Source organism: Oryctolagus cuniculus, chromosome 7, assembly GCF_051225735.1.
Source record: "Oryctolagus cuniculus isolate XC-2025 breed Fujian yellow rabbit chromosome 7, ASM5122573v1, whole genome shotgun sequence".
In the NCBI taxonomy this organism is placed as follows: domain Eukaryota; kingdom Metazoa; phylum Chordata; class Mammalia; order Lagomorpha; family Leporidae; genus Oryctolagus; species Oryctolagus cuniculus.
Genome location: NC_142873.1, coordinates 3,629,421 through 3,649,320, shown reverse-complemented (window position 1 = coordinate 3,649,320; position 19,900 = coordinate 3,629,421). Strand labels below are relative to the sequence as shown.

Here is a 19,900-nt window from a genome sequence, read left to right as displayed (position 1 = left end):
TCATTTAATCTGAAATCTTGTAATGTGGCTAAAAGTGCTCTTTGTTGCAGGCAGCTGGTTGGGTGCTCATGGGATAGAAGAGGAAACATCTCTGAAATATCAATAAATTTCTACAAACCATCTGGAGTAATGTGTTTGATTAGGGTGGGGGAGCAAAGTTTATCTGTCATGAGGTGATCTCAATGTGGGTCTCAAATGAGAGGTAGAGGGACCAAGGTGCTTCAGCCCAGAGACTATTAGCCTCTATGGATAGGACTTGGGAGCATGACCTGAGAATGGAAGCCAAACACTTGACTTGGGATATACAGAACCTGAACCAGCATCTTCTATGCTGTCCAAAAACACACTGTTGTGCCTCCTTGAGTTACTTATTGAGGTGACAGCTATGTCATTTTTGTTTGGGGACAAGAGTGGGAGAGAATCTGTCTCCCACTGTGGGTGCACTGCTTTCCCAGAGGAAAGAGGAGCAGGCAGAGGCTTAGCTTGCTGTGCTACAGCTGCTGGAAGGCAAGAGGCCAAGGCGTGGGGTTCCTGGCTGCTGATTCAGCCAGGCTTATCCTGGCTGTTGACTTGGTAGTGAACTAACTTGGAACTTTATCCCTCAAACTACCTTTCAGGTAAATTAGTAAATCTTAAAGTCATTAATCATTTAAAGTGGTAGAGAAGTGGAGGAGTTGAAAGCGTGAGTCTGCTAAGTTTTGAGAATTCCACATAACTAGAGTTTATATATTTAGATACATACTTGGTTAGCTCTGAAGTGGTTCTTGGAATTTATCATTGACAGCAGCCTTTGCATGAGTTAGGCATGAGTGGCAAAGAGGGGAATTCAAGTCAACTTGATAGCATAAAACATTTGGCACATCTTCCAAGCTAAATGTTGACTCAATAGCAAATAGGTCTGCTGGTTCAGGTGCCTAAGCAGGATAGGATGCCAGGCAGCTCCAATGTGGATGCAGGAGTTGAAGAGGCCAATTCACCTGGGCTGCAGTAGAAGCTCTAGGTGAAAAGCGGAGGGGCGCCGCAGCTCACTAATCTTCCTCGCTGGCATCCTGGGTTCTAGTTCGGGTTGCTCCTCTTCCAGGCCAGCTCCAGAGGAGGATGGCCCAGGTCCTTGGGCCCTGAACCTGCATGGAAGACCAGGAGGAAGCACCTGGCTCCTGGCTTCAGATCTGCATGGCATGCTGGCCACAGTAGCCATTTTGGGGTGGTGGTGAACCAACGGAACTGCCTAACTGCCTGTCAGAAATGGGTCATCAGGACTAGGCCTTGCTGTCGTGATCCCAGAGTTCACTTTTTACCAGTGTAGGTGGTAACTGCTTCCACCGACTGTGTTAGCAGTTGGCTACAATGAGGGCTTCAACCCAAGCACTCCCAAGGTGGGATGTGGGTATCCCAAGAAGCAACTACTGTGCCAAATGTCTGCTATAGCCAATCTGTTGAAGCTGTAATGATCTGTTTGTGGCTGGCAAATGCTTATTTTGTTTTTAAAACTTGCAGCATAGAAAAAACGGAGCATGCTCCCACTGGTTCACTCCTGTTAGGAGTGGGCTGAGCAGAAACTGGGGACTATCTGTGTATTCCACATCGGTGGCAGAAGCCAACTGACCCATTGCTACTGCCTCCCAGGATTTGTTAGGGAGCTAGTATCAGGAGCCACAACCCAAAGACAAACCCAGCTACTCCAATGAGGGACACAGGCGTCCTAGCCAGCTGCTTAAACTGGTGGGCCAGATGCCTATCCTGAATAAATCCTAGGGACTGGGGAGATTGGGTTTGAAATGAGCCCAGTTTCCAGTGTATGAGGTTTGTGCATGGTAAAAAACCTGGTTGTCATCACCTTTATTGGTAAATAGTTTGATTTTAAAGTCACCCCACCTTGCTGGTCTTGAATAGTGAGATTTCCATATGCAGCAGAGTAAGTTTTTCTTGACAGGTCGGAAGACAGGCTGAATAATGGCTGAAGTGACTGGGGTCTCTGGATTCCTGGGTACCTACAGCCTTTGGTATTTGTAAATTACAAAATGAAGATTCCAGGATAAAGTATTTTGGTCACAGGTTCTAAACAGTCAACTATATAGTATTTAGAAAGTGGCTACTAGCCATGTGGCATAGACAGAAAATTATCTTCCTACCCAGTAAAGGACCTGTCTAGAAATTCTGTAGTTAGACAGCCTTTATCCCCACAGGAACCCTGCCAGCAAAGACGTTCTGGCTCCAGAGTACGCTTAGACATGAGGGAATTAGTAAAAGGATGGAGTTAGAGAAGCTCCACCCAATGCAAACCAGCTGCTTCTGGCAGGGCAGGGCATACTGTGTAGCCTATAAAGTATCAGAAATTAAACCTGGAGGTGAGCTGTTTTTAGTATCAGATAGAAATAGTATATTGAGGTGAACCAGGGATATGAAGATATTTTTAAAAAGTTCACGGAAAATGGAGTGTTTATTTTGGTGCCAACAAAATTTTGAAGTCACAATGTGCATTTTCTTGAATGTTTTGAAGACTGCTTGTATAAAACTGGTATTTTGTGTTTATAAATCAAAGGGAATGTCAAGGCAAAAGTAAAGGTCAGGAAAATTTTCAAACTCATTAATCACGAAGGCCTTTTTCCTCATTTTAATTAACAGTTTTTACTTGCACTATTAGAACTTACAAAGTTCCAATGAGCTTAAGTGTTCCCTTAATATATTTGAGGTTAGTTGAACGTAAATTAGTATTTTCAATTACAATTCAGAAAAAAATATTACTCAGGGATTAATGCTTATGAAAAAGAATACTTATTCATAAAACTTTATAGATGTTTCATCTCTATAAAACATACCTGCATTTATTTATGGATGGACAGTATCTTACATAGTTTTTCAAAGCATTTTCACTCACATTATTTTGTACATATGTTATCTACCCTGATTCTGGCAACAAAATCCCTGTGAGGTGGCCAGGGCAAGTATTCAGTGCATGTCACAAAAGCAGGAAGGGAGGCTGGGGGAGGTTTGTGTAACAAGATCAAGGTGAAACAAGATTTTCTCTCAATTCAGTGATATGTTTTGTATTGTGTTGCTTTTAATTTATATGATTATATTGATGGAGCTGGGTGAACTGAACCCTCCATCAACTGACTAGTTGATGTCTTAAGTGAATAATATACCTGGGTATGAAAAACATAATTAGAAAATGCTAAGCCATTATATTTCCCAAACCAAGAACCATCTTTCACAACTCTCCAAGTAAAATGGAACTTTGATGAAGTCCCTACCAAAAAATTAAAAAAGGTACTGATGCATGTTGTCAGGTCAAAATTAGACATCTTCTGTTTCTTCAATGTGAAGAATTGTCTGGATTCCTTCCACCTGAAGACCTGACTCCAATCTCTGGGAGACCTCTGATCTAATTTTAATCTTGGAGAAGTAAAGAGGACAAAACACAAAGCTCAACTTTCTTGATGGAGGTTCAATGAATTCTTTTCTGATTCTGAGTCTGCTGGCCAGGAGACTTGGATGTGGTAGGGCTTCAGGTCCTCGGGAGGGACACAGTCTGGAGCACTGCTCATGAGGTCATGTCCTCGAAAGGATTTTGGGAAGGCTATGACATCTCTGATACTTGGAGATCCAGTGACAAGGCACATCAGTCTGTCTAACCCTGTAAATAAAAATACAACAGATAACAGATGAGAAATGGAATTTAATGTCGCGAGAACTTTAAAACATTTTTTGGTTGTATTTGAGATGCAGAGAGAAAGCACTCCCATCTGATGGTCCATTCCTCAAATACCAGTAATGGCCCTGGGCCTGGTTGGCAGCCAAGGAACTCAATCTGGGTTTCTGATGTGGGTGGCAGGAGCCTTATTACTTGAGCCATTACTACTGCCTCCCGAGGTCTGCATTAGCAGGAAGATGGAGTCAGGAGCCAGAGCTAGGAATCAAATCCACGTACTCTATGGGTTGCAAAAGAGTCCTACCTGCTAGGCCAAGCACCTGCCCCATTCAAAAAAAAAAAAAAAAAGAATCTTTAACAAGCTATAGCCAAACTCAGTTCCCTATCTTTTTAGAGAATTTTGTTTGATTCTTTTCTGTCTGATTCTGGAAGAGTGCTCAGGACTAATGTTCACATGTTATTGTGACTAACTGCCACAGTAATTAGTCCTTAGCAAGGGCTTACTAAAGGCCCTACCACAGACTGAACAAGATAGGAACTCCAAAAACACAAAAGGAAGTCCTCCTTGTTGGGGGCTACAATCTAGGTGAGCTTCCTAGAACTCATTCTTCCTGCTTGATAAAAGCAGCAAAGAATAACCACAGTAATGTGAAGAGATGGTTCTATTATTCCTCTTTTCATACACCAGACTCCAGTGAGTGTCTATGATGCTTCCAAATATCTGAGCAATACTGATTTAAAGACTGAAGCTTTATTTTATTGAAAGAACTCTTTCAAATGTGAATTGTCATTTAAGTTTTGTTTTTACAAGAGGTGAGGTGTGTGTGTATTTAAAAAATATTACTGAAATTGAAACAAACTTTTCACAGTATCCTTGGACTCACCCACCCCTCTCTACCACTACAAATTTGAGACAGTGCTATGGAATACAATTTAGTTTACAAAAAGGACAAGTTGTTTACCTAAGGCAATTCCTCCATGAGGGGGTGCCCCATAATCTAAAGCCTGGAGTAGATGGGAGAGCAATTTCACATCTTCCTGAAATTCAAAAGACAATTCAATTTAAATATACATTGAAGGTGACTAAGTGCTGCTGTACACTAGTCTTAAGTACTAAAGAAAAACAAGGTTGAATTGGAAAAAAATCTCAACATGATTTAATAGTGCACTGGGAAAATTTTAAAAAGTAGCTCAAGAAGTATACAGTTTGGCACAGAATAAGACAAGTCACAGATGATTAATAACGTAGAAAAATTCTTGGTGCTTAGTACATACAGCAATTACTGTAGTGATAATGCAAACTTAGAGAAAGACCCATCAAGGAGGTGAAGATTATGGGCTCAGAAAGGCAAGATGAAAAGCAGGACAATGTCCTATTACAGGGACCAGGGGCAACAGGGCCAAATAAATACTGCTGGGAGGTAGGAGAGAGCGAGTGCCAAGAACAGGCAGTGGAGTTGGTAACTAACTGGTGGGGCAGCTAGTTTGCAGATGTTGAAAATCTGTGGAACTGGTTCTCCAACCAGGCTACAAATCAGGAGCAGGATGGCAGCTTCAAAGAAACATGCCAACACCTCACACTTTAAGTTTGTATGATAGTCTGGTGTGGGACCAAGGCATCACTGCGCTGTCTGAATGCCTTCTAGGTACTGTATTCCAGTGTGCACTGGGGCAGAGAGCCACCAGTGAGTAGGGAAAAAGCGAGAGACTTCTGCTGACTGTTCTGGGAGTTTGACAAATGAGAGGCTAGAAGCCCCTGACTGGAGGCTCTGGTACAGCAGAAGACAAGTTAACAAATCCCAGTGCCACTAAGCTAAAGGAGGAGCCGAATGTTTTGAGTGCTCTGGTACCACGCACACACACACACAAGGTTGTCCCATCCTACCTCACACACGTTAGTGAATCCCACACAGTGACCTTTTCTTTTCTGGAGCCAACCCTAGCTTTCTAGACAAGCACCAGCAAACTACACACTGGCGGGTCTGCATCTCTGGGACTCTTCTCTTTCTTTGTAAAATCCCAATTACCCCCACTTTCTGTCACTAAAACACACCATAATAGAGCAAATGCAGTAACCTACGAAGTGATACCAAATCCTTTTAAATCTTACATTTCCAGTTTCTGAAAGCGACTTTCTGAGAAGTGCAGAGGTCAGTGGCTGGGGCTGGACTGATCTTGCCTCTGCTTGCTTAGCTGTGTGACTCTGGGCAAGCTGATTGGTCTGCCTCAGTTTCTCATCTTTAAAACGAGCAGAATCTGACTCAAATCAATGGTGAGGATTGACTGTCAATGCATATAAAGTACTTAAAGAGTGGCATACAGCAAGCACTAACTGCCATGCGTATCAGTTACTTTTCTAAGTCCTACAGAGAGAGAAGCTGACCCTAAAGAATTCTCCATTCATAACAAGTGTTTAGCAAAACCGACAAAATACTCTGGTAAGACGATGAGGCCAGGTTTCATGTCTGTTACCTTTAGCAACGTTGCCAAGACGTAATGCTGCAGCTCTGCATTGTGAATTCGGATAGAACCACCTCCTATTTCACTGCCATTTAACACCAAGTCATAGTGCTGGCTCCGGACCTAGAAAATTCAGTCTTCATGTTAGAGAAGATTTCCGGTTTTCTATTCTAAAGCTTAGACCCTGTAGCCTACACGGAGACCATGTGTGAACTTCTGCCTTACAGTTCCTCTTGGGGCTTCCAGAACTGAGGCCTACCTCTCAAGACTGAAATCTTAAGTTCTTTGCCTTTATTCATACTTACACATTTCTTTTATTCAGAAGTACAGAAGTGGTACCTTTTCGGGCTCAGTGTAGAGGAGGTGGATGTCACTGGGGTGAGGAGCAGTAAATGGGTGGTGGGCTGACTCCAGCTCTCTGGGATTGTCCTCCTTGGGAAGGAAGAGTGGGAAATCCACCACCCAAAGGAAAGAGAACAGAGCCGGGTCACGGAGTACTACTCCTTTTTTTTCTAGAAGGTCAGCACATTCCAGTCGCAGTTTTCCCAACAAAGAACACTGCAGATAGAAGACAAAAATACTGGGTTAGCCTCTTGATGGAGTAGGCAGTGAATGCCACAACCTGGATTCTGAGGCCAGGCCGTTCTCTGATGAAGGATTAGCCAGTTAACAGGTGAGACACTGCCTGTCTGAGGATGACAGCCTCCTGGGTGAGTGCCTGGCAAGAGTCAGTGATTAACAGCACAGGTATTGGAGCGTCACAGACCTGAGTCCAAATCTCAGCTTAGCCCCTTAGTAACTTCTCTACACCCTTTTCCGTAACATGGGGACTAAAGTGTGAGAGGCGTGGCACACGAGGGGCAGCATCAGACAAAGTGTGCAAGTGGCAGCTGTCATTGCTCACTGCTCTTGAAGGCTTGGGTGAGGTCTGATGACTGCCTGACACATCGTGATTGTGAAGCAAACACTGGCGGTTTTTTAGGGGTGACTTGGACTAGAAGTTAATTTAAGACTATGAATTTTGGAACCTGACTTCATGGGCTAGAAACCTGGCTCTTTGGGGCAGGTGCTGTGGTACAGTGGTTAAGCTACCACCTGGGGTGTGCACGTCACACTGGAGTGCTGAGTCCCCGCTCCCTGGGGTGTGCACATCACACTGGAGTGCTCTGAGTCCCCGCTCTCTTGCTGCCCTTCCAGCTCCCTGCTAATGTGTCTGGGAGGCAGCAAGTGATGGCTCAGGCCCTGGCACCCCCACCACCCACACGGGAGATCTGGATGGAGCTCCAGGCTCCTGGCTTTGGCCTGGCCTTGCTCCAGATGTTGTGGGCATCTGGGGAGTTAAGAAATGGATGGAAGATCGATCTCTCTCTTTGTCCCTATCTCTGTCCCTTTCACACTGCCTTTTAAATAAGAAATCTGGATTCTTTAATACCTGTAAAGTTTTAATCTCTGTGTTTCTGTTTTTTATTTTTTTTATTATTATTTTTTTTAATCAATTAGGTCTTATTTATTTATCTTACATTTATCATGCCATGAATTCATAAGGAATGGGTTCCAGCAACTCAGGCTCCTTTCCATTGGTTCTGACAAAGTGGGCTTCTCTGGGTGGAGCAGGCTGACGCTTTAGTTGAACCCAGGTACCCTTCTCTTTGGCTTCCTTCTTCTTCTGATCATTTTCCTTCACACGTTTCAAGAAGCTATCTCGGCTCTTGGAGTGCTTAATGTGTTCAATACGCACATTTATTCTCTTGGCAAGAATCTTGCCCTTCACTTGTTTGTTTACAACAATGCCAACAGCATGCTGGGTAACATTGTAGACTCTTCCAGTTTTTCCATGGTAACATTTATGGGGCATTCCTTTTTGAACAGTACCCATTCCCTTGATGTCCACAATGTCACCTTTCTTGTAAATGCGCATGTATGTGGCCAAAGGAACAACTCCATGTTTTCTGAAAGGCCTGGAGAACATGTACGGGGTACCTCGCCTCTTTCCCTTTGTGTTCGTCATCTTGGCGAATTAAGAACTCTCAAGGGCCGGGAGCCACGCGAACTGTTTTTTATTTTTTTAAGACTTATTTATTTATTTAAAAGAGTTAGAGAGGGAGAGACAAAGAGAGAGAATGTCTCTGTTCACTGGCTAGGTCAGGCAGAAGCCAGAAGCTAGGACTTCATCTGGGCTTCCCACATGGAGGCAGAGGCCAAGACACTTAGGCCATTTCCCACTGCTTTTCCCAAGCCATGAGCAGGCAGCCAGATTGGACGCGGAGCAGATGGGACATGAACTGATGCCCACACGGGATGCTGGCATCGCAGGCAGTGGCTTAACGTGCTATGCTACAATGCTGGCCCTGAGTTTTCTTATCTATCTTTAAAATTATTTTTATTTATTTATTTGAAAGACAGAGAAAGGAAGAGATCTTCTATCTGCTGGTTCACTCCCAAATGCCTGCAACCCCTGAGACTGGGCCAGGCTGAAGCCAGGGGCTTCCCATGTGTGTGGCAGAGACCCAAGTACTTGAGCCATCATCTGCAGCCTCCCAGAGTGTAAATTAGCAGGAAGCTGGATTGAAGTAGGGCTGGCACTGGAACCAAGGCACTCCAATAAGACATGCAGCTATCCAAAATAGCAGTAGTATCTCTTGAAGGGTTGGTATGATGATTAAAAGAATTAATATACAAAGTGCTTAGAACAGTAATGACAAATAAGAAGAGTTTAGTAAGTGCTAACTAAAGTGCAATATAGGACAGGGTTTCCCTGAGAAAAGACAGAGCAGTGACACATGCCCAGAGACATGCACAGGGTGTCACCCTGTGGCTCACTCCAACTTACATTTAAATGTCCACATAGGGTACCCTCACTGTGACATTTTCAGAGTAGGAATGTTACTCTCCATAGATTTGGTTTTTAGCTTTCTCCCAAGGAAGATTTAATAGGAATTATACTGTATCTCCTTGAGAAAAGAACACCAGCATGTGTGGTTCATACCAAGAAAAGGTTTAACTGCCAAATTAATTTGTAGCAGGATATTATAGAATACAAGCTCCCAAGTTCTTTTCTAAGAAATAATAATAAAATTGGTAATTACAGAGCTTTCTTCACGCTACCACTGCAGGGGAAGGGGAAGACAGTGGACTCCATTTAGCTTTGAAGCTGCACTCTGAATCTCTTCCTTTAGAAGAAATTATCAAAAGTACAAATAAAAATTGGAAGCATGAACTTCATAAAGTACTCATTACTACTATCACTCCAAAGAAACTGTACAGCATAATGAAAGAATGAACTTGTATGAAGTGTGGCCTTTACACTTCTGTCTATTTTAAAGACCCTTCAGGCTAACTCACGTGGGCCCTGAGGATGGCGACTCAGCCAGCGCTAGCAGTGCTCACACTACAGCTGCTGCTTCCAGGAAACACGACTTGCCCTGCGCAGGCTGCTGCAGGGGAGTCTGCCATCTCTGCAGCCCCCAATCTTTCCCTCCACAGTTTCAGGAATACGTCATGCACAAAACAGTCTAAAAAAGATTCATTTTTTATTTATTTGAAAGGTAGAGTTACAGAGAGAGGGGGGTGGGGTTTCCTCCGATGTTTCACTCCCCAAATGGCTGTAATGGCCGGGGCTGTGTCAGGCTGAAGCCAGGAGCTTCTTTTGGGTCTCCCACATGGGTACAGGGGACCAAGCACCTAGGCCATCTTCCATTACTTTCCCAGGCCATTAGCAGGGAGCTAGATCAGAAGTGGAGCAGCTAAAACTCGAATTGGTGCCCATATAGGATGCTAGCATCACAGGTGGAGGCTTAACCTGCTTAAGCCACAGCGCTGGACCCGACAGTATTTTTTCATGGTTGTACGATTCAAACCAACAGGGGCCAGTGCTGTGGTGCAGCAGGTTAAAGCCCTGGCCTGCAGTGCCGGCATCCCATATGGGCGCTGGTTCAAGTCCCAGCTGCTACACTTCCAATCTAGCTCTCTACTATGGCCTGGGAAAGCAGAAGAAGATGGCCCACATCCTTGGCCCTCTGCACCTGCATGGGAAACCTGGAAGAAGCTCCTGGCTCCTGGCTTTGGATCAGCTCAGTTCTGGCCATTTGGGGAGTGAACCAGGAGATGGAAGACTTCTCTTTTTCTGTCTTTGTCTCACCTCTTTCTGCAACTCCAAATAAATACATCTAAAAAAAAAAAAAAAAAAAAAAAAAGCCAATTCATACCAACAGCCTGAGTGGCTGCTCTAATCGGTCAGATCTAATCAGAATCTAATCTGAGTGAATAATGTCAACAGAAGTAAGAAGTTACAAGAAAAAATTTCAGGGGCTGGTGCTGTGGCAGAGCAGGGAAAGCCACTGCCTGCAGTGCCGGCATCCCATATGGGTGCTGATTTGAGTCCCAGCTGCTCCACTTCCAATCCAGCTCTCTGCCACGGCCTGGGAAAGCAGTAGAAGATGGCTCAAGTCCTTGGGCCTTTGTACCGCATGAGAGACCTGGAAGAAGCTCCGGGCTTCGGATCAGTGTAGCTCCAGCTGTTGCAGCCATCTGGGGAGTGAATCAACGGATGGAAGACTCTCTCTCTCTCTCTCTCTGCCTCTGCCTCTCTGTAACTCTGCCTTTCAAATAAATAAATAAATCTTAAAAAAAAAAAGTGTTTTTATAGACTTCATTATAAAGTACTGAAAGATATTTGCTAATATAACAACTATGCACAGCAGCTCCATTTTACTAAACAGTTTCAAACACATGTATACTCATGAGAAAAGAGACATCATTCAACATCAGGAGCACAGATATTTACGGGTGATTTTTCTTACCGCTTTCTGATGCTCTCCAGCAGTTAGGAGGATCACATCATCCTCTTGGACTTGCATTAGTCTGATAAATTCCAATCTTTGTTCCTCCATTATCAATTCAGCTACTGGAGAATTCCAGTTTATACTGGTTTTCAGAAATACAGGTAAGACTTCCTGTGATCAAGAAAAAAGACTTATTCACATTTTTCTAAGAAGTAGAATCAGCAGTGTGTGTTTGACCAACCAATTACATCTGCATCCCATACTGGAGTGCCTGGGTTTGAGTCCTGTCTGCTTCCAAATCTAGCTTTCCAGCTGATGTGTGCCCCAGGAGGCAGCAGGTGATTGCTAAAGTACTTGGGACCCTGCCACCTACAGGAGAGACCTGGATTGAATTACTGTCTCCTGGCTTTGGTCTGGCCCCACTCTGGTTGTTGTAGGTGTTTGAGAATCAGTGGTTGCGAGATTTCTCTGCCTCTCAAATAAATAAGTTAAAACAAACAAACAAACAAAAGGAGCTGCTTTTACCCTGCAGAATCCTGGAGAGGCTTAGCACACGCAGGCTTTGGGTTATGAGTGTGGTGTGAGAGCCGGAGGCCTTTGTGTGCACCCACAATTAACCTAACCATTCATACAGGCCTCCCAAGGATCCTGTGCTGCCAGCCAGCTTTGAACATGCCTTAAGTATGTGCGCAAAACCGAAAATTACCAAACACTGAAGAAACTGCAGCATTCAAAACAAAACAAAGGGGCCATGTTGTGGTGCAGAGGGTTAAGCCATCACTTGCAATGCCAGCATCCCATCTGGAGTGCAGGTTTGAGTCCTGTATGCTCCGCTTTCTATCAGGCTTACTGCTAACGAAAGATGGCCAAAGGACTTGGGCTCCTGCCATTCACACGGAAGACCCAGAGGGAGTTCCAGGCTCCTGGCTTTGGCCTGGGTCAGCCCTGGTCATTGTGGTCATTTAGGGAGTGAACAAGTGGATGGAAGATCTCTTTCCCTGTCTCTCCCTTTCTTTCTCACTCTTCTTTTCAAATAAATAAATCTATCCTAAGAAAAAAAAGTCTAAGATAAACATTAAATAAATAAATCTTAAAAAAATAAAATAAATAGTCACAATAGCTCAGGAGACCTGGAGGAAGCTCCTGGTTTTGAATCGGCGTAGCTCTGGCTGCTGCAGCCACTTAGGGAGTGGACCAGCAGATGGAAGACTTTTCTCTCTCTCTGCCTCTGCCTCTCTGTAACTCTGCCATTCAAAGAAATAAATCAATCTTAAAAAAAATAGAAGGGGGGAGAGAGAGTGAGTGAGTGTGTATGTTCCATTTGCTGGTTCCTTCTATAAAGACCCACAACATCTAGGGCCAGGCTGAAGCCAGGAACTTGGAACACAATCCTGGTCTCCCACATGGACGGCTTAAGCCATCATCTGCTGACTCTTGGCGTGCACCTTAGCAGGAAGCTGGAACTGGAAACTGGGCTGAGTCTTGAACCCAGGCACTCAATATAGGATCCAGGCATCTCATAGTGTCCCAGCCATTATGCCGAATGCCTGCCGTCACATTCTGAGTAATGCTGAGTTAGACCATTTAAGTTGAAGTCTGAAGACTTATACTCAGAGGTAAGATTAACTTTAAAAATGAATAGAAGAAAAACATAAGAATGATTTAAAGTAACAAGGGTCTCAAAGTAGAGCCAGTGCTGTGGTATAGCGGGTTAAGTCAATGCTTGCGATGCCCACATCTCCTTGATGCCTACATCCCCTATCAGAGTGCTGATTCAAATACTGGCTGCTCTACTTCTTCTTCTTCTTCTTTTTTTAAAGATTTATTTATTTATTTATTTGAAAGAGTTACACAGAGAGAGGAGAGGCAGAGAGAGAGAGGTCTTCCATCCACTGGGTCACTCCCCAAATGGCTGCACCAGCTGGAGCTGCACCGATCCTAAACCAGGAGCCAGGAGCTTTGTCTGGGTTTCCCACATGGGTGCAGGTGCCCAAGGATTTGGGCATTCTGCTGCTGCTTTCCCAGGCCATGGAAGAGAGTTGGATCAGGAAGTGGAGCAGCCAGGACTTGAACCGGTGCCCAGATGAGATGTCAGCCCTGCAGGTGGAGGCTTTACCAGCTATGCCATAGCACCAGATCCAACTCCTTGCTAATGTGCCTGGGTAGGCAGTGGAAGACAATCTAAGTGCTTGGGCCCCTGTCACGCATGTGGGAAACTAGGATGGAGTTCTGGCTTCCAGTCTCAGCTTGGCCCACACCTTGCTCTTGGTGGCCATTTGGGGAGTCAATCATCGGATGGAAGATTTCTATTTCTCTGATACTCTTTCAAAAACATAAATAATAATAAATAAAACACACACAAATGCACACACACAAACAATGATAGCTTGAGAGCCCATTAATTATCAAAAATCTTGAATACCCAAAAGGAAACTGCTCTAATTAACTCCTTACCTGATTAAAATGGTCAACTGCAAATTTTCTAATGGATTCAATGTCTTTTCTTTTCAAGTATTTCTGATGAAAGAAAAAGTAAACTCATCAATAGGGCACCTCGTTTCCTAAATGTTTAGGATACCAAATGGGACACAAATATATTCTGTGGGATTTCATAAAAATTTATTTATTTATTTTTTTTTTTTTTAATTTATTTTTGATAGGCAGAGTGGACAGTGAGAGAGAGACAGAGAGAGAAAGGTCTTCCTTTGCCGTTGGTTCACCCTCCAATGGCCGCCGCTGCAGCCGGCGCACCGCGCTGATCCGATGGCAGGAGCCAGGATCCAGGTGCTTTTCCTGGTCTCCCATGGGGTGCAGGGCCCAAGCACCTGGGTCATCCTCCACTGCACTCCCTGGCCATAGCAGAGAGCTGGCCTGGAAGAGGGGCAACCGGGACAGAATCCGGTGCCCCGACCGGGACTAGAACCCGGTGTGCCGGCGCCGCAAGGTGGAGGATTAGCCTATTGAGCCACGGCGCCGGCTCGGATTTCATAAAAATTTAATGTCAGCTGCCAGATGACAAATATTCAAAGCTTCTTATGGGACTTACTATTTCCCAGTTATACAGATGTCATGGGAAACAGTTGTGATTGAATTCCACACAAGAATACAGAGGGTAAGTGTGCAAAACAAGTCTACAAGTGAATTGAGAAAGACAAAAACAACTTTTGGGTCAATCACATTCAGATTCTGATTATTTCAAGTCTCCTAAAATTCTTGAATCTTACTTTTTCTAAACTATCTCAATGTCTTTCTAAGTGAGACACTATAGTTATCATAGTGACTGTATTTATGAGGCATTTAACAATGTATGAGAGGTACAAGAAGGTGAAATTGATTCACACTCCTGCAGTTCTGCTGACCTGGGTGGAGCAGAGGGGTAAACAGTAATTCGCAGTGTGCTGTACCGTGCTTACCCCCACTCATCTGTTACGTTTACAGCAGAGTAGGGACACCAGATTACTTTCCACGAACACAGACGTGGAGCAAAGGTCATGAGTTGCATGCCTACTCCCATTCTGGATGAAGCAGTGTGCGTATGTACCCAGATGAGTACAGTAACCTCACTCAAAATGGTACTGGAACTCTGCTGATTAAATCACTCTCAAAGCAGGTATAGTAGCTGCAAAAAACAGACACGTCCCATTACTTCAGATCTAGGCTTTCTCTCCTTCTCCCTCTTCTATCACCCCTTCCTTTTCTCCTCCTGTTGTTGATGCAATTAATATCAGAACTCTCAGGAAACCAAGAATCAACATGATAGGGCTATGCTGAAAAGGGACTCAAAGTCTTTGGATAAACTGCGGCTGGAAAGAGAACACTGAATACTATTTTATGTTCAAAATATTACCAAACAACATATCCCACACGAAGTATGGTAGTACTTTGTAGCATTACTTAAAAGAGAGAAAAGTTTTTGACTTTTTTCAAACTAACGTTAATGAAGTTTTACTGTTTTCACATTATAGTTTTAGAGGCACTGTTACACTTCACACAAAAACACGTAGTTTTAATTAAAGGGACTGTTCTTCCCGAAGTTTAAATGTGTCAGTGCTGAATACATTTACTGCCAAAATATCCATTTCAGAGAAAACAGAATTGTGCTTCACTTACTGCTCCTCCAGGGACACATATGGCTTTGACAGTTCCTTGGGGCTTACTCAGCGCATCTTGAAGAAATCCAATCTCTGTGTTTCTAAACACATTACTGATATCTATAATCTGGAAGATGGATGACAAAAAGGGATAACTAAGCCTGAAGTCATTTTTATATTAAAACATTTTACAAATAAGAGTTTAAAAGAAGAGAATAGGGGCTAGTGCTGTGGTACAGTGCCACCACCTGCAATGCTGGCATCCCATATGAACGCTGGTTCAAGTCCCTGCTGCTCCACTTCCTGTCCAGCTCCCTGTTAACGTCTGGGAAAGCAGCAGAGCATGGCCCTAGTACTTGAACCTCTGCCACCCATGTGGGAGACCTGGATGAAATTCTAGGTTCCTGGCTTTGGTCTGGTCCAACCATCCATTGCTGCCATTTGGGGTGGGCCCTGCCACCCACATAGGAGAGCTGAATGGAGTTCCAGGCTCCTGGCTTCAGCCTGGCCCAGCCCTGACCTTTGTGGCTGTTTGGGGAGTGAACCAGCAGATGGAAGACCTCTCTCTGTCTCTCCCTCTGTCTTTGTAACTCTGCCTTTCAAATAAATAAATGTATCTTAAAAAAAAAAAAAAAGAATTTACTGCAATCAGTCTGCCTAAGAACCACTATTCAATATTATAAAGAGGCCGGCGCCGCGGCTCACTAGGCTAATCCTCCGCCTAGCGGCGCCGGCACACCGGGTTCTAGTCCCGGTCGGGGCGCCGGATTCTGTCCCGGTTGCCCCTCTTCCAGGCCAGCTCTCTGCTGTGGCCTGGGAGTGCAGTGGAGGATGGCCCAAGTGCTTGGGCCCTGCACCCCATGGGAGACCAGGAAAAGCACCTAGCTCCTGGCTCCTGCCATCGGATCAGCGCGGTGCGCTGGCCGCAGCGCGCTGGCCGCGGCGGCCATTGGAGGGTGAACCAACGGCAAAAGGAAGACCTTTCTCTCTGTCTCTCTCTCTCTCTCTCTCTCTCACTGTCCACTCTGCCTGTCAAAAAATTAAAAAAAAAAAATTATAAAGAAACAGAGTGAAGGTAGTAGCTATATGTAGGCAGGTAATGACTTTGTATGTATTACATATTTTTCATTTAAAATTGAGTACCAATTATTCATAGACCAGGCAGAATTCAATCTATAAGGCATTTGTACTAAGAAATGAGATACAGAAATGTCATTATAGAGATCAAGGGAGACTGTTCTGAAGGAACACTGGGATTCCTGGTAATGAAACTACTCAACCTCCCCCCTTAAATACTGATATTGATAGGTATTAATAATTTGAATAGAGAGTGGGCATTTACTCTAGTGCTTAAGGTACAAAGTGCCCAGGTTCTACTGCTGACTGATTTCCCAGTAACACAGACCTGGGGAGACAGCAGTGATAGCCAAGCACTTGGGTTTCTCCACCCACGAGAGACCCGGGTCCATCCCCAACTTCCAGCTTGGGCCGGGCCCCACCCCCCGCCATTGCAGGCATTCGAGGAGCAAACAGTGGATCAGAGATTTGTCTGTCTGCCTCTCAAGTAAATAAAAAGAAACTGAATAAATATTCTCACGTTTGAGCTCTTTACACATTAGGGAAAAGAAAACTCTTTTTTTTTTTTTTTTTTTTTTTTGACAGGCAGAGTGGACAGTGAGAGAGAGAGAGACAGAGAGAAAAGTCTTCCTTTTGCCGTTGGTTCACCCTCCAATGGCCGCTGCGGCTGGCGCACCGCGCTGATCCGATGGCAGGAGCTTATCCTGGTCTCCCATGGGGTGCAGGGCCCAAGGACCTGGGCCATCCTCCACTGCACTCCCTGGCCACAGCAGAGAGCTGGCCTAGAAGAGGGGCAACCGGGACAGGATCCGGCGCCCCGACCGGGACTAGAACCCGGTGTGCCGGCGCCGCAAGGCGGAGGATTAGCCTAGTGAGCCGCGGTGCCGGCCCAAAAGAAAACTCTTAATCCCTTGCCTTCCCAGCATCATTTTAGTGAAAAAAATTAAAAAAAAAAAAAAAAGGGAAAGAATAGCTTTAACAGTTGTAAGTACTATAATAAAACGTTGGCTTTGGAAAATAGCAGATACAAAAAAAGCATTAGAATGCTAAAGCACTGTTGTTCTCTATTTTTTAAAGATCTTTTTATTTATTTGGAAGTCAGAGTTACAGAGAGAGAGGAGAGGCAGAGAGAGGAGAGGCAGAAAGAGACAGAAAGAGAGAGAGAGGTCTTCCATCCAATGGTTCACTCCCCAAATGGCCACAATGGCCGGAGCTGCGCCGATCTGAAGCCAGGAGCTTCTTCCAGGTCTCCTATGCAGGTGCAGGGGCCCAAGGGCTTGGGCCATCCTCCACTGCTTTCCCAGGCCACAGCAGAGAGCTGGATCGGAAGTGGAGCAGCTGGGACTAGAACCGGCGCCCATATGGGATAACGGTACTTCAGGCCAGGGCGTTAACCCACTGCGCCACAGTGCCAGCCCCTATCTTTTTTTTTTTAAAGATGTATTTATTCATTTGAAAGGCAGAGTTACAGAGATAGAGGGAGAGACAGAGAGAGGTCTTCCATTCACTGGTTCACTCCCCAAATGGCTGCAATGGCTGGTGCTGAGCCTATCTGAAGTCAGGAGTCAGAAGCTTCTTCCGGGTCCTCCCATGCGGTGCAGGGGCCCAAGCTTTGGGTCATTTTCCACTGCTTTCCCAGGCCATAGCAGAGAGCTGGGTCAGAAGAGGAGAAGCTGGGACAAGAACCGGTGTCCATATGCCTGTGCTGCAGGTGGTGGCTTAGCCTACTACGCCACAGTGCCCGCTTCTATTCTCTCTTGTTACAGCAACAACAAAGAATATGATGCAACACATTGTAACACTTGTAAATTTTAAAATGGTTTAAAAGACTGCAGCACTACTTGGGGCAGAGCCCTAGAGAGGTGAAGTACCTTCATTCCAAAGCGAGTGTCAGGTTTATCAGTTCCATATGTGGCCAATGCTTCGGCAAAAGTCATAGAAGGAAAGGGAAGCGCCACTGCACCTCTGTCACTGGGCCAGGAGTACTGCAGCAAACCCTCGATTAACTGCTGGATCCCGGTCTGGTCTACAAAAGACATCTCTATGTCAATCTGAAACCAAAATAACATATGGGAATGAACTTGAGCAGCCATAATGTATACATTTCCCTGCTTTCAGGTTCTATGGGATTCTGCACACACTGCATACATGGACAGCACGTTTTATTGTACATCTGTTTCATGTCAGGCACTGCGCTAACACCTTATACTTGTTTAGTTTCTATAACTTATGGCTCACTCACAGAGGCAAAATAATTCCCTTGTGTGTGTACTATTAGTAAGCAGTGAATGCACATTCAACCTCAGGTGTGTCTAACTATGAATTTTGTACTTCATTACACTGAATAATATATATATATATATTTTTTTAATGTTTTTGACAGGCAGAGTGGACAGTGAGAGAGAGAGAGAAAGAAAAGTCTTCCTTTTGCCGTTGGTTCACCCTCCAATGGCTCCTGCGGCCGGTGCACCGTGCTGATCCGAAGGTAGGAGCCAGGTGCTTCTCCTGGTCTCCCATGGGGTGCGCTGATCTGAAGCCAGGAGCCAGGTGCTTCTGGTCTCCCATGCGGGAGCAGGACCCAAGGACTTAGGCCATCCTCCACTGCACTCCCGGGCCACAGCAGAGAGCTGGCCTGGAAGAGGGGCAACCGGGACAGAATCCGGCACCCCGACCGGGACTAGAACCCGGTGTGCCGGCGCCACAGGTGGAGGATTAGCCTATTGAGCTGTGGTGCTGGCCTACACTGAATAATATACTTTCATACAGAAACCAAACCTATAGCCTTGATAAATCCATAGATAAGATAAATAGCAATACACAGAATTACTGGTTCTTAATATTCAGCAGATTTAAGAACTTTATCATTTCATGAACATTAAAACACTAAAGGAGGCAGCTCACTCTGGAGCAGGCCTGCATTCTCTCTTGAGTTTAGTTTTATTACCTTTTCCTTTGGTAATAAATGATATCCCTTTGCTAATCTGCAAAAAATAAATTTAAAAGGGGCTGGCGTGGCATAGCAGATTAAGCCACTGTCTGCAATGCCGGCATCCCATATGGGCACTGGTTCAAGTCCAAGCTGCTCCACTTCTGATCCAGCTCCCTGCTAATGGGAAAGCAGTAAAGGATGGCCCAAATACTTGGGCCCCTGCACCCATGTGGGTGATCTGGAAGAAGCTCCTGGTTCATGGGTTCAGCCTGGCCTAGCCCGGCCCTGGCTGTTACAGTCATTTGGGGAGTGCACCAGTAAACAGAAGAGAGAGGGAGATCTCTCTCTGTCTGACTCTCCCTCTCTCTAACTCTGCCTTCAAATAAATAAATATTTTAAAAAAATAACAAAACCCAGCACAAATTAAAATTAAATAAACAAGTAAATTAATAAAACAAAACTGTAGGAATCTGTAGCATTCTTCAGTGGATGACCATAGCAGGTTACTTTAATTAAGTATCATGGATAAAATGTAACGGGAAATAAAGTACATAAACCGCCGTCCTCATCTTGACAATACTTAGCTGTAGTAAGCCTGAATTTGGAAAACACAAGTGAATCTAACTTAGTACCTGAGTAAACTCGGGCTGTCTATCTGGTCTTGAACCTTCATCTCGGTAACATCGAGCGACCTGAAAATACCTACAATTGAAATAGTATTAATCGAGTTAGGATTCTAGGAAGATACGTGCACTTTTCTCCAAAGACTATGGCAGTGCAAGATATGAAATAAACTGATAGTGATTCTGAAAAGTCAAGAAAATTTACAGTTCCTTATGATGCTTTACTCTAACTAGACACGCAGCTGACCCACGAGGCTCACCATCACATATACTTATTTCTAAATATA

At 44.6% G+C, this 19,900-nt stretch overlaps 1 protein-coding gene and 1 pseudogene across 9 annotated transcripts in view; both read right to left on the bottom strand.

The window, feature by feature from the left end:
- Nucleotides 1-2,602: 2,602 nt before the first annotated feature.
- DARS2 (aspartyl-tRNA synthetase 2, mitochondrial) overlaps nt 2,603-19,900 on the bottom strand; it is a 30,831-nt gene continuing 13,533 nt past the window's right edge. For 3 of the 8 annotated variants that reach the window (XM_002714994.6, XM_070077139.2, XM_070077140.2), the window contains 9 exons: nt 19,623-19,692; nt 17,933-18,112; nt 15,004-15,111; nt 13,348-13,410; nt 10,912-11,064; nt 6,452-6,670; nt 6,125-6,235; nt 4,615-4,690; nt 2,603-3,637 (listed from right to left, as the gene is read on the bottom strand). In XM_002714994.6, the coding sequence (XP_002715040.3) occupies nt 3,429-3,637; nt 4,615-4,690; nt 6,125-6,235; nt 6,452-6,670; nt 10,912-11,064; nt 13,348-13,410; nt 15,004-15,111; nt 17,933-18,112; nt 19,623-19,692 (1,189 nt within the window). In that variant the 3' untranslated portion in view covers nt 2,603-3,428. Of the gene's footprint in view, nt 3,638-4,614; nt 4,691-6,124; nt 6,236-6,451; nt 6,671-10,911; nt 11,065-13,347; nt 13,411-15,003; nt 15,112-17,932; nt 18,113-19,622; nt 19,693-19,900 lie in introns of those variants that run through there. The other 5 variants (XM_008263801.5, XM_089299421.1, XM_070077141.2 and 2 more) reach the window with 3 other exon arrangements.
- On the bottom strand, nt 7,573-10,300 carry LOC108177621 (large ribosomal subunit protein eL21 pseudogene; annotated as a pseudogene). The gene has a single exon (XR_016210317.1). The product of XR_016210317.1 is annotated as a large ribosomal subunit protein eL21 pseudogene (transcript).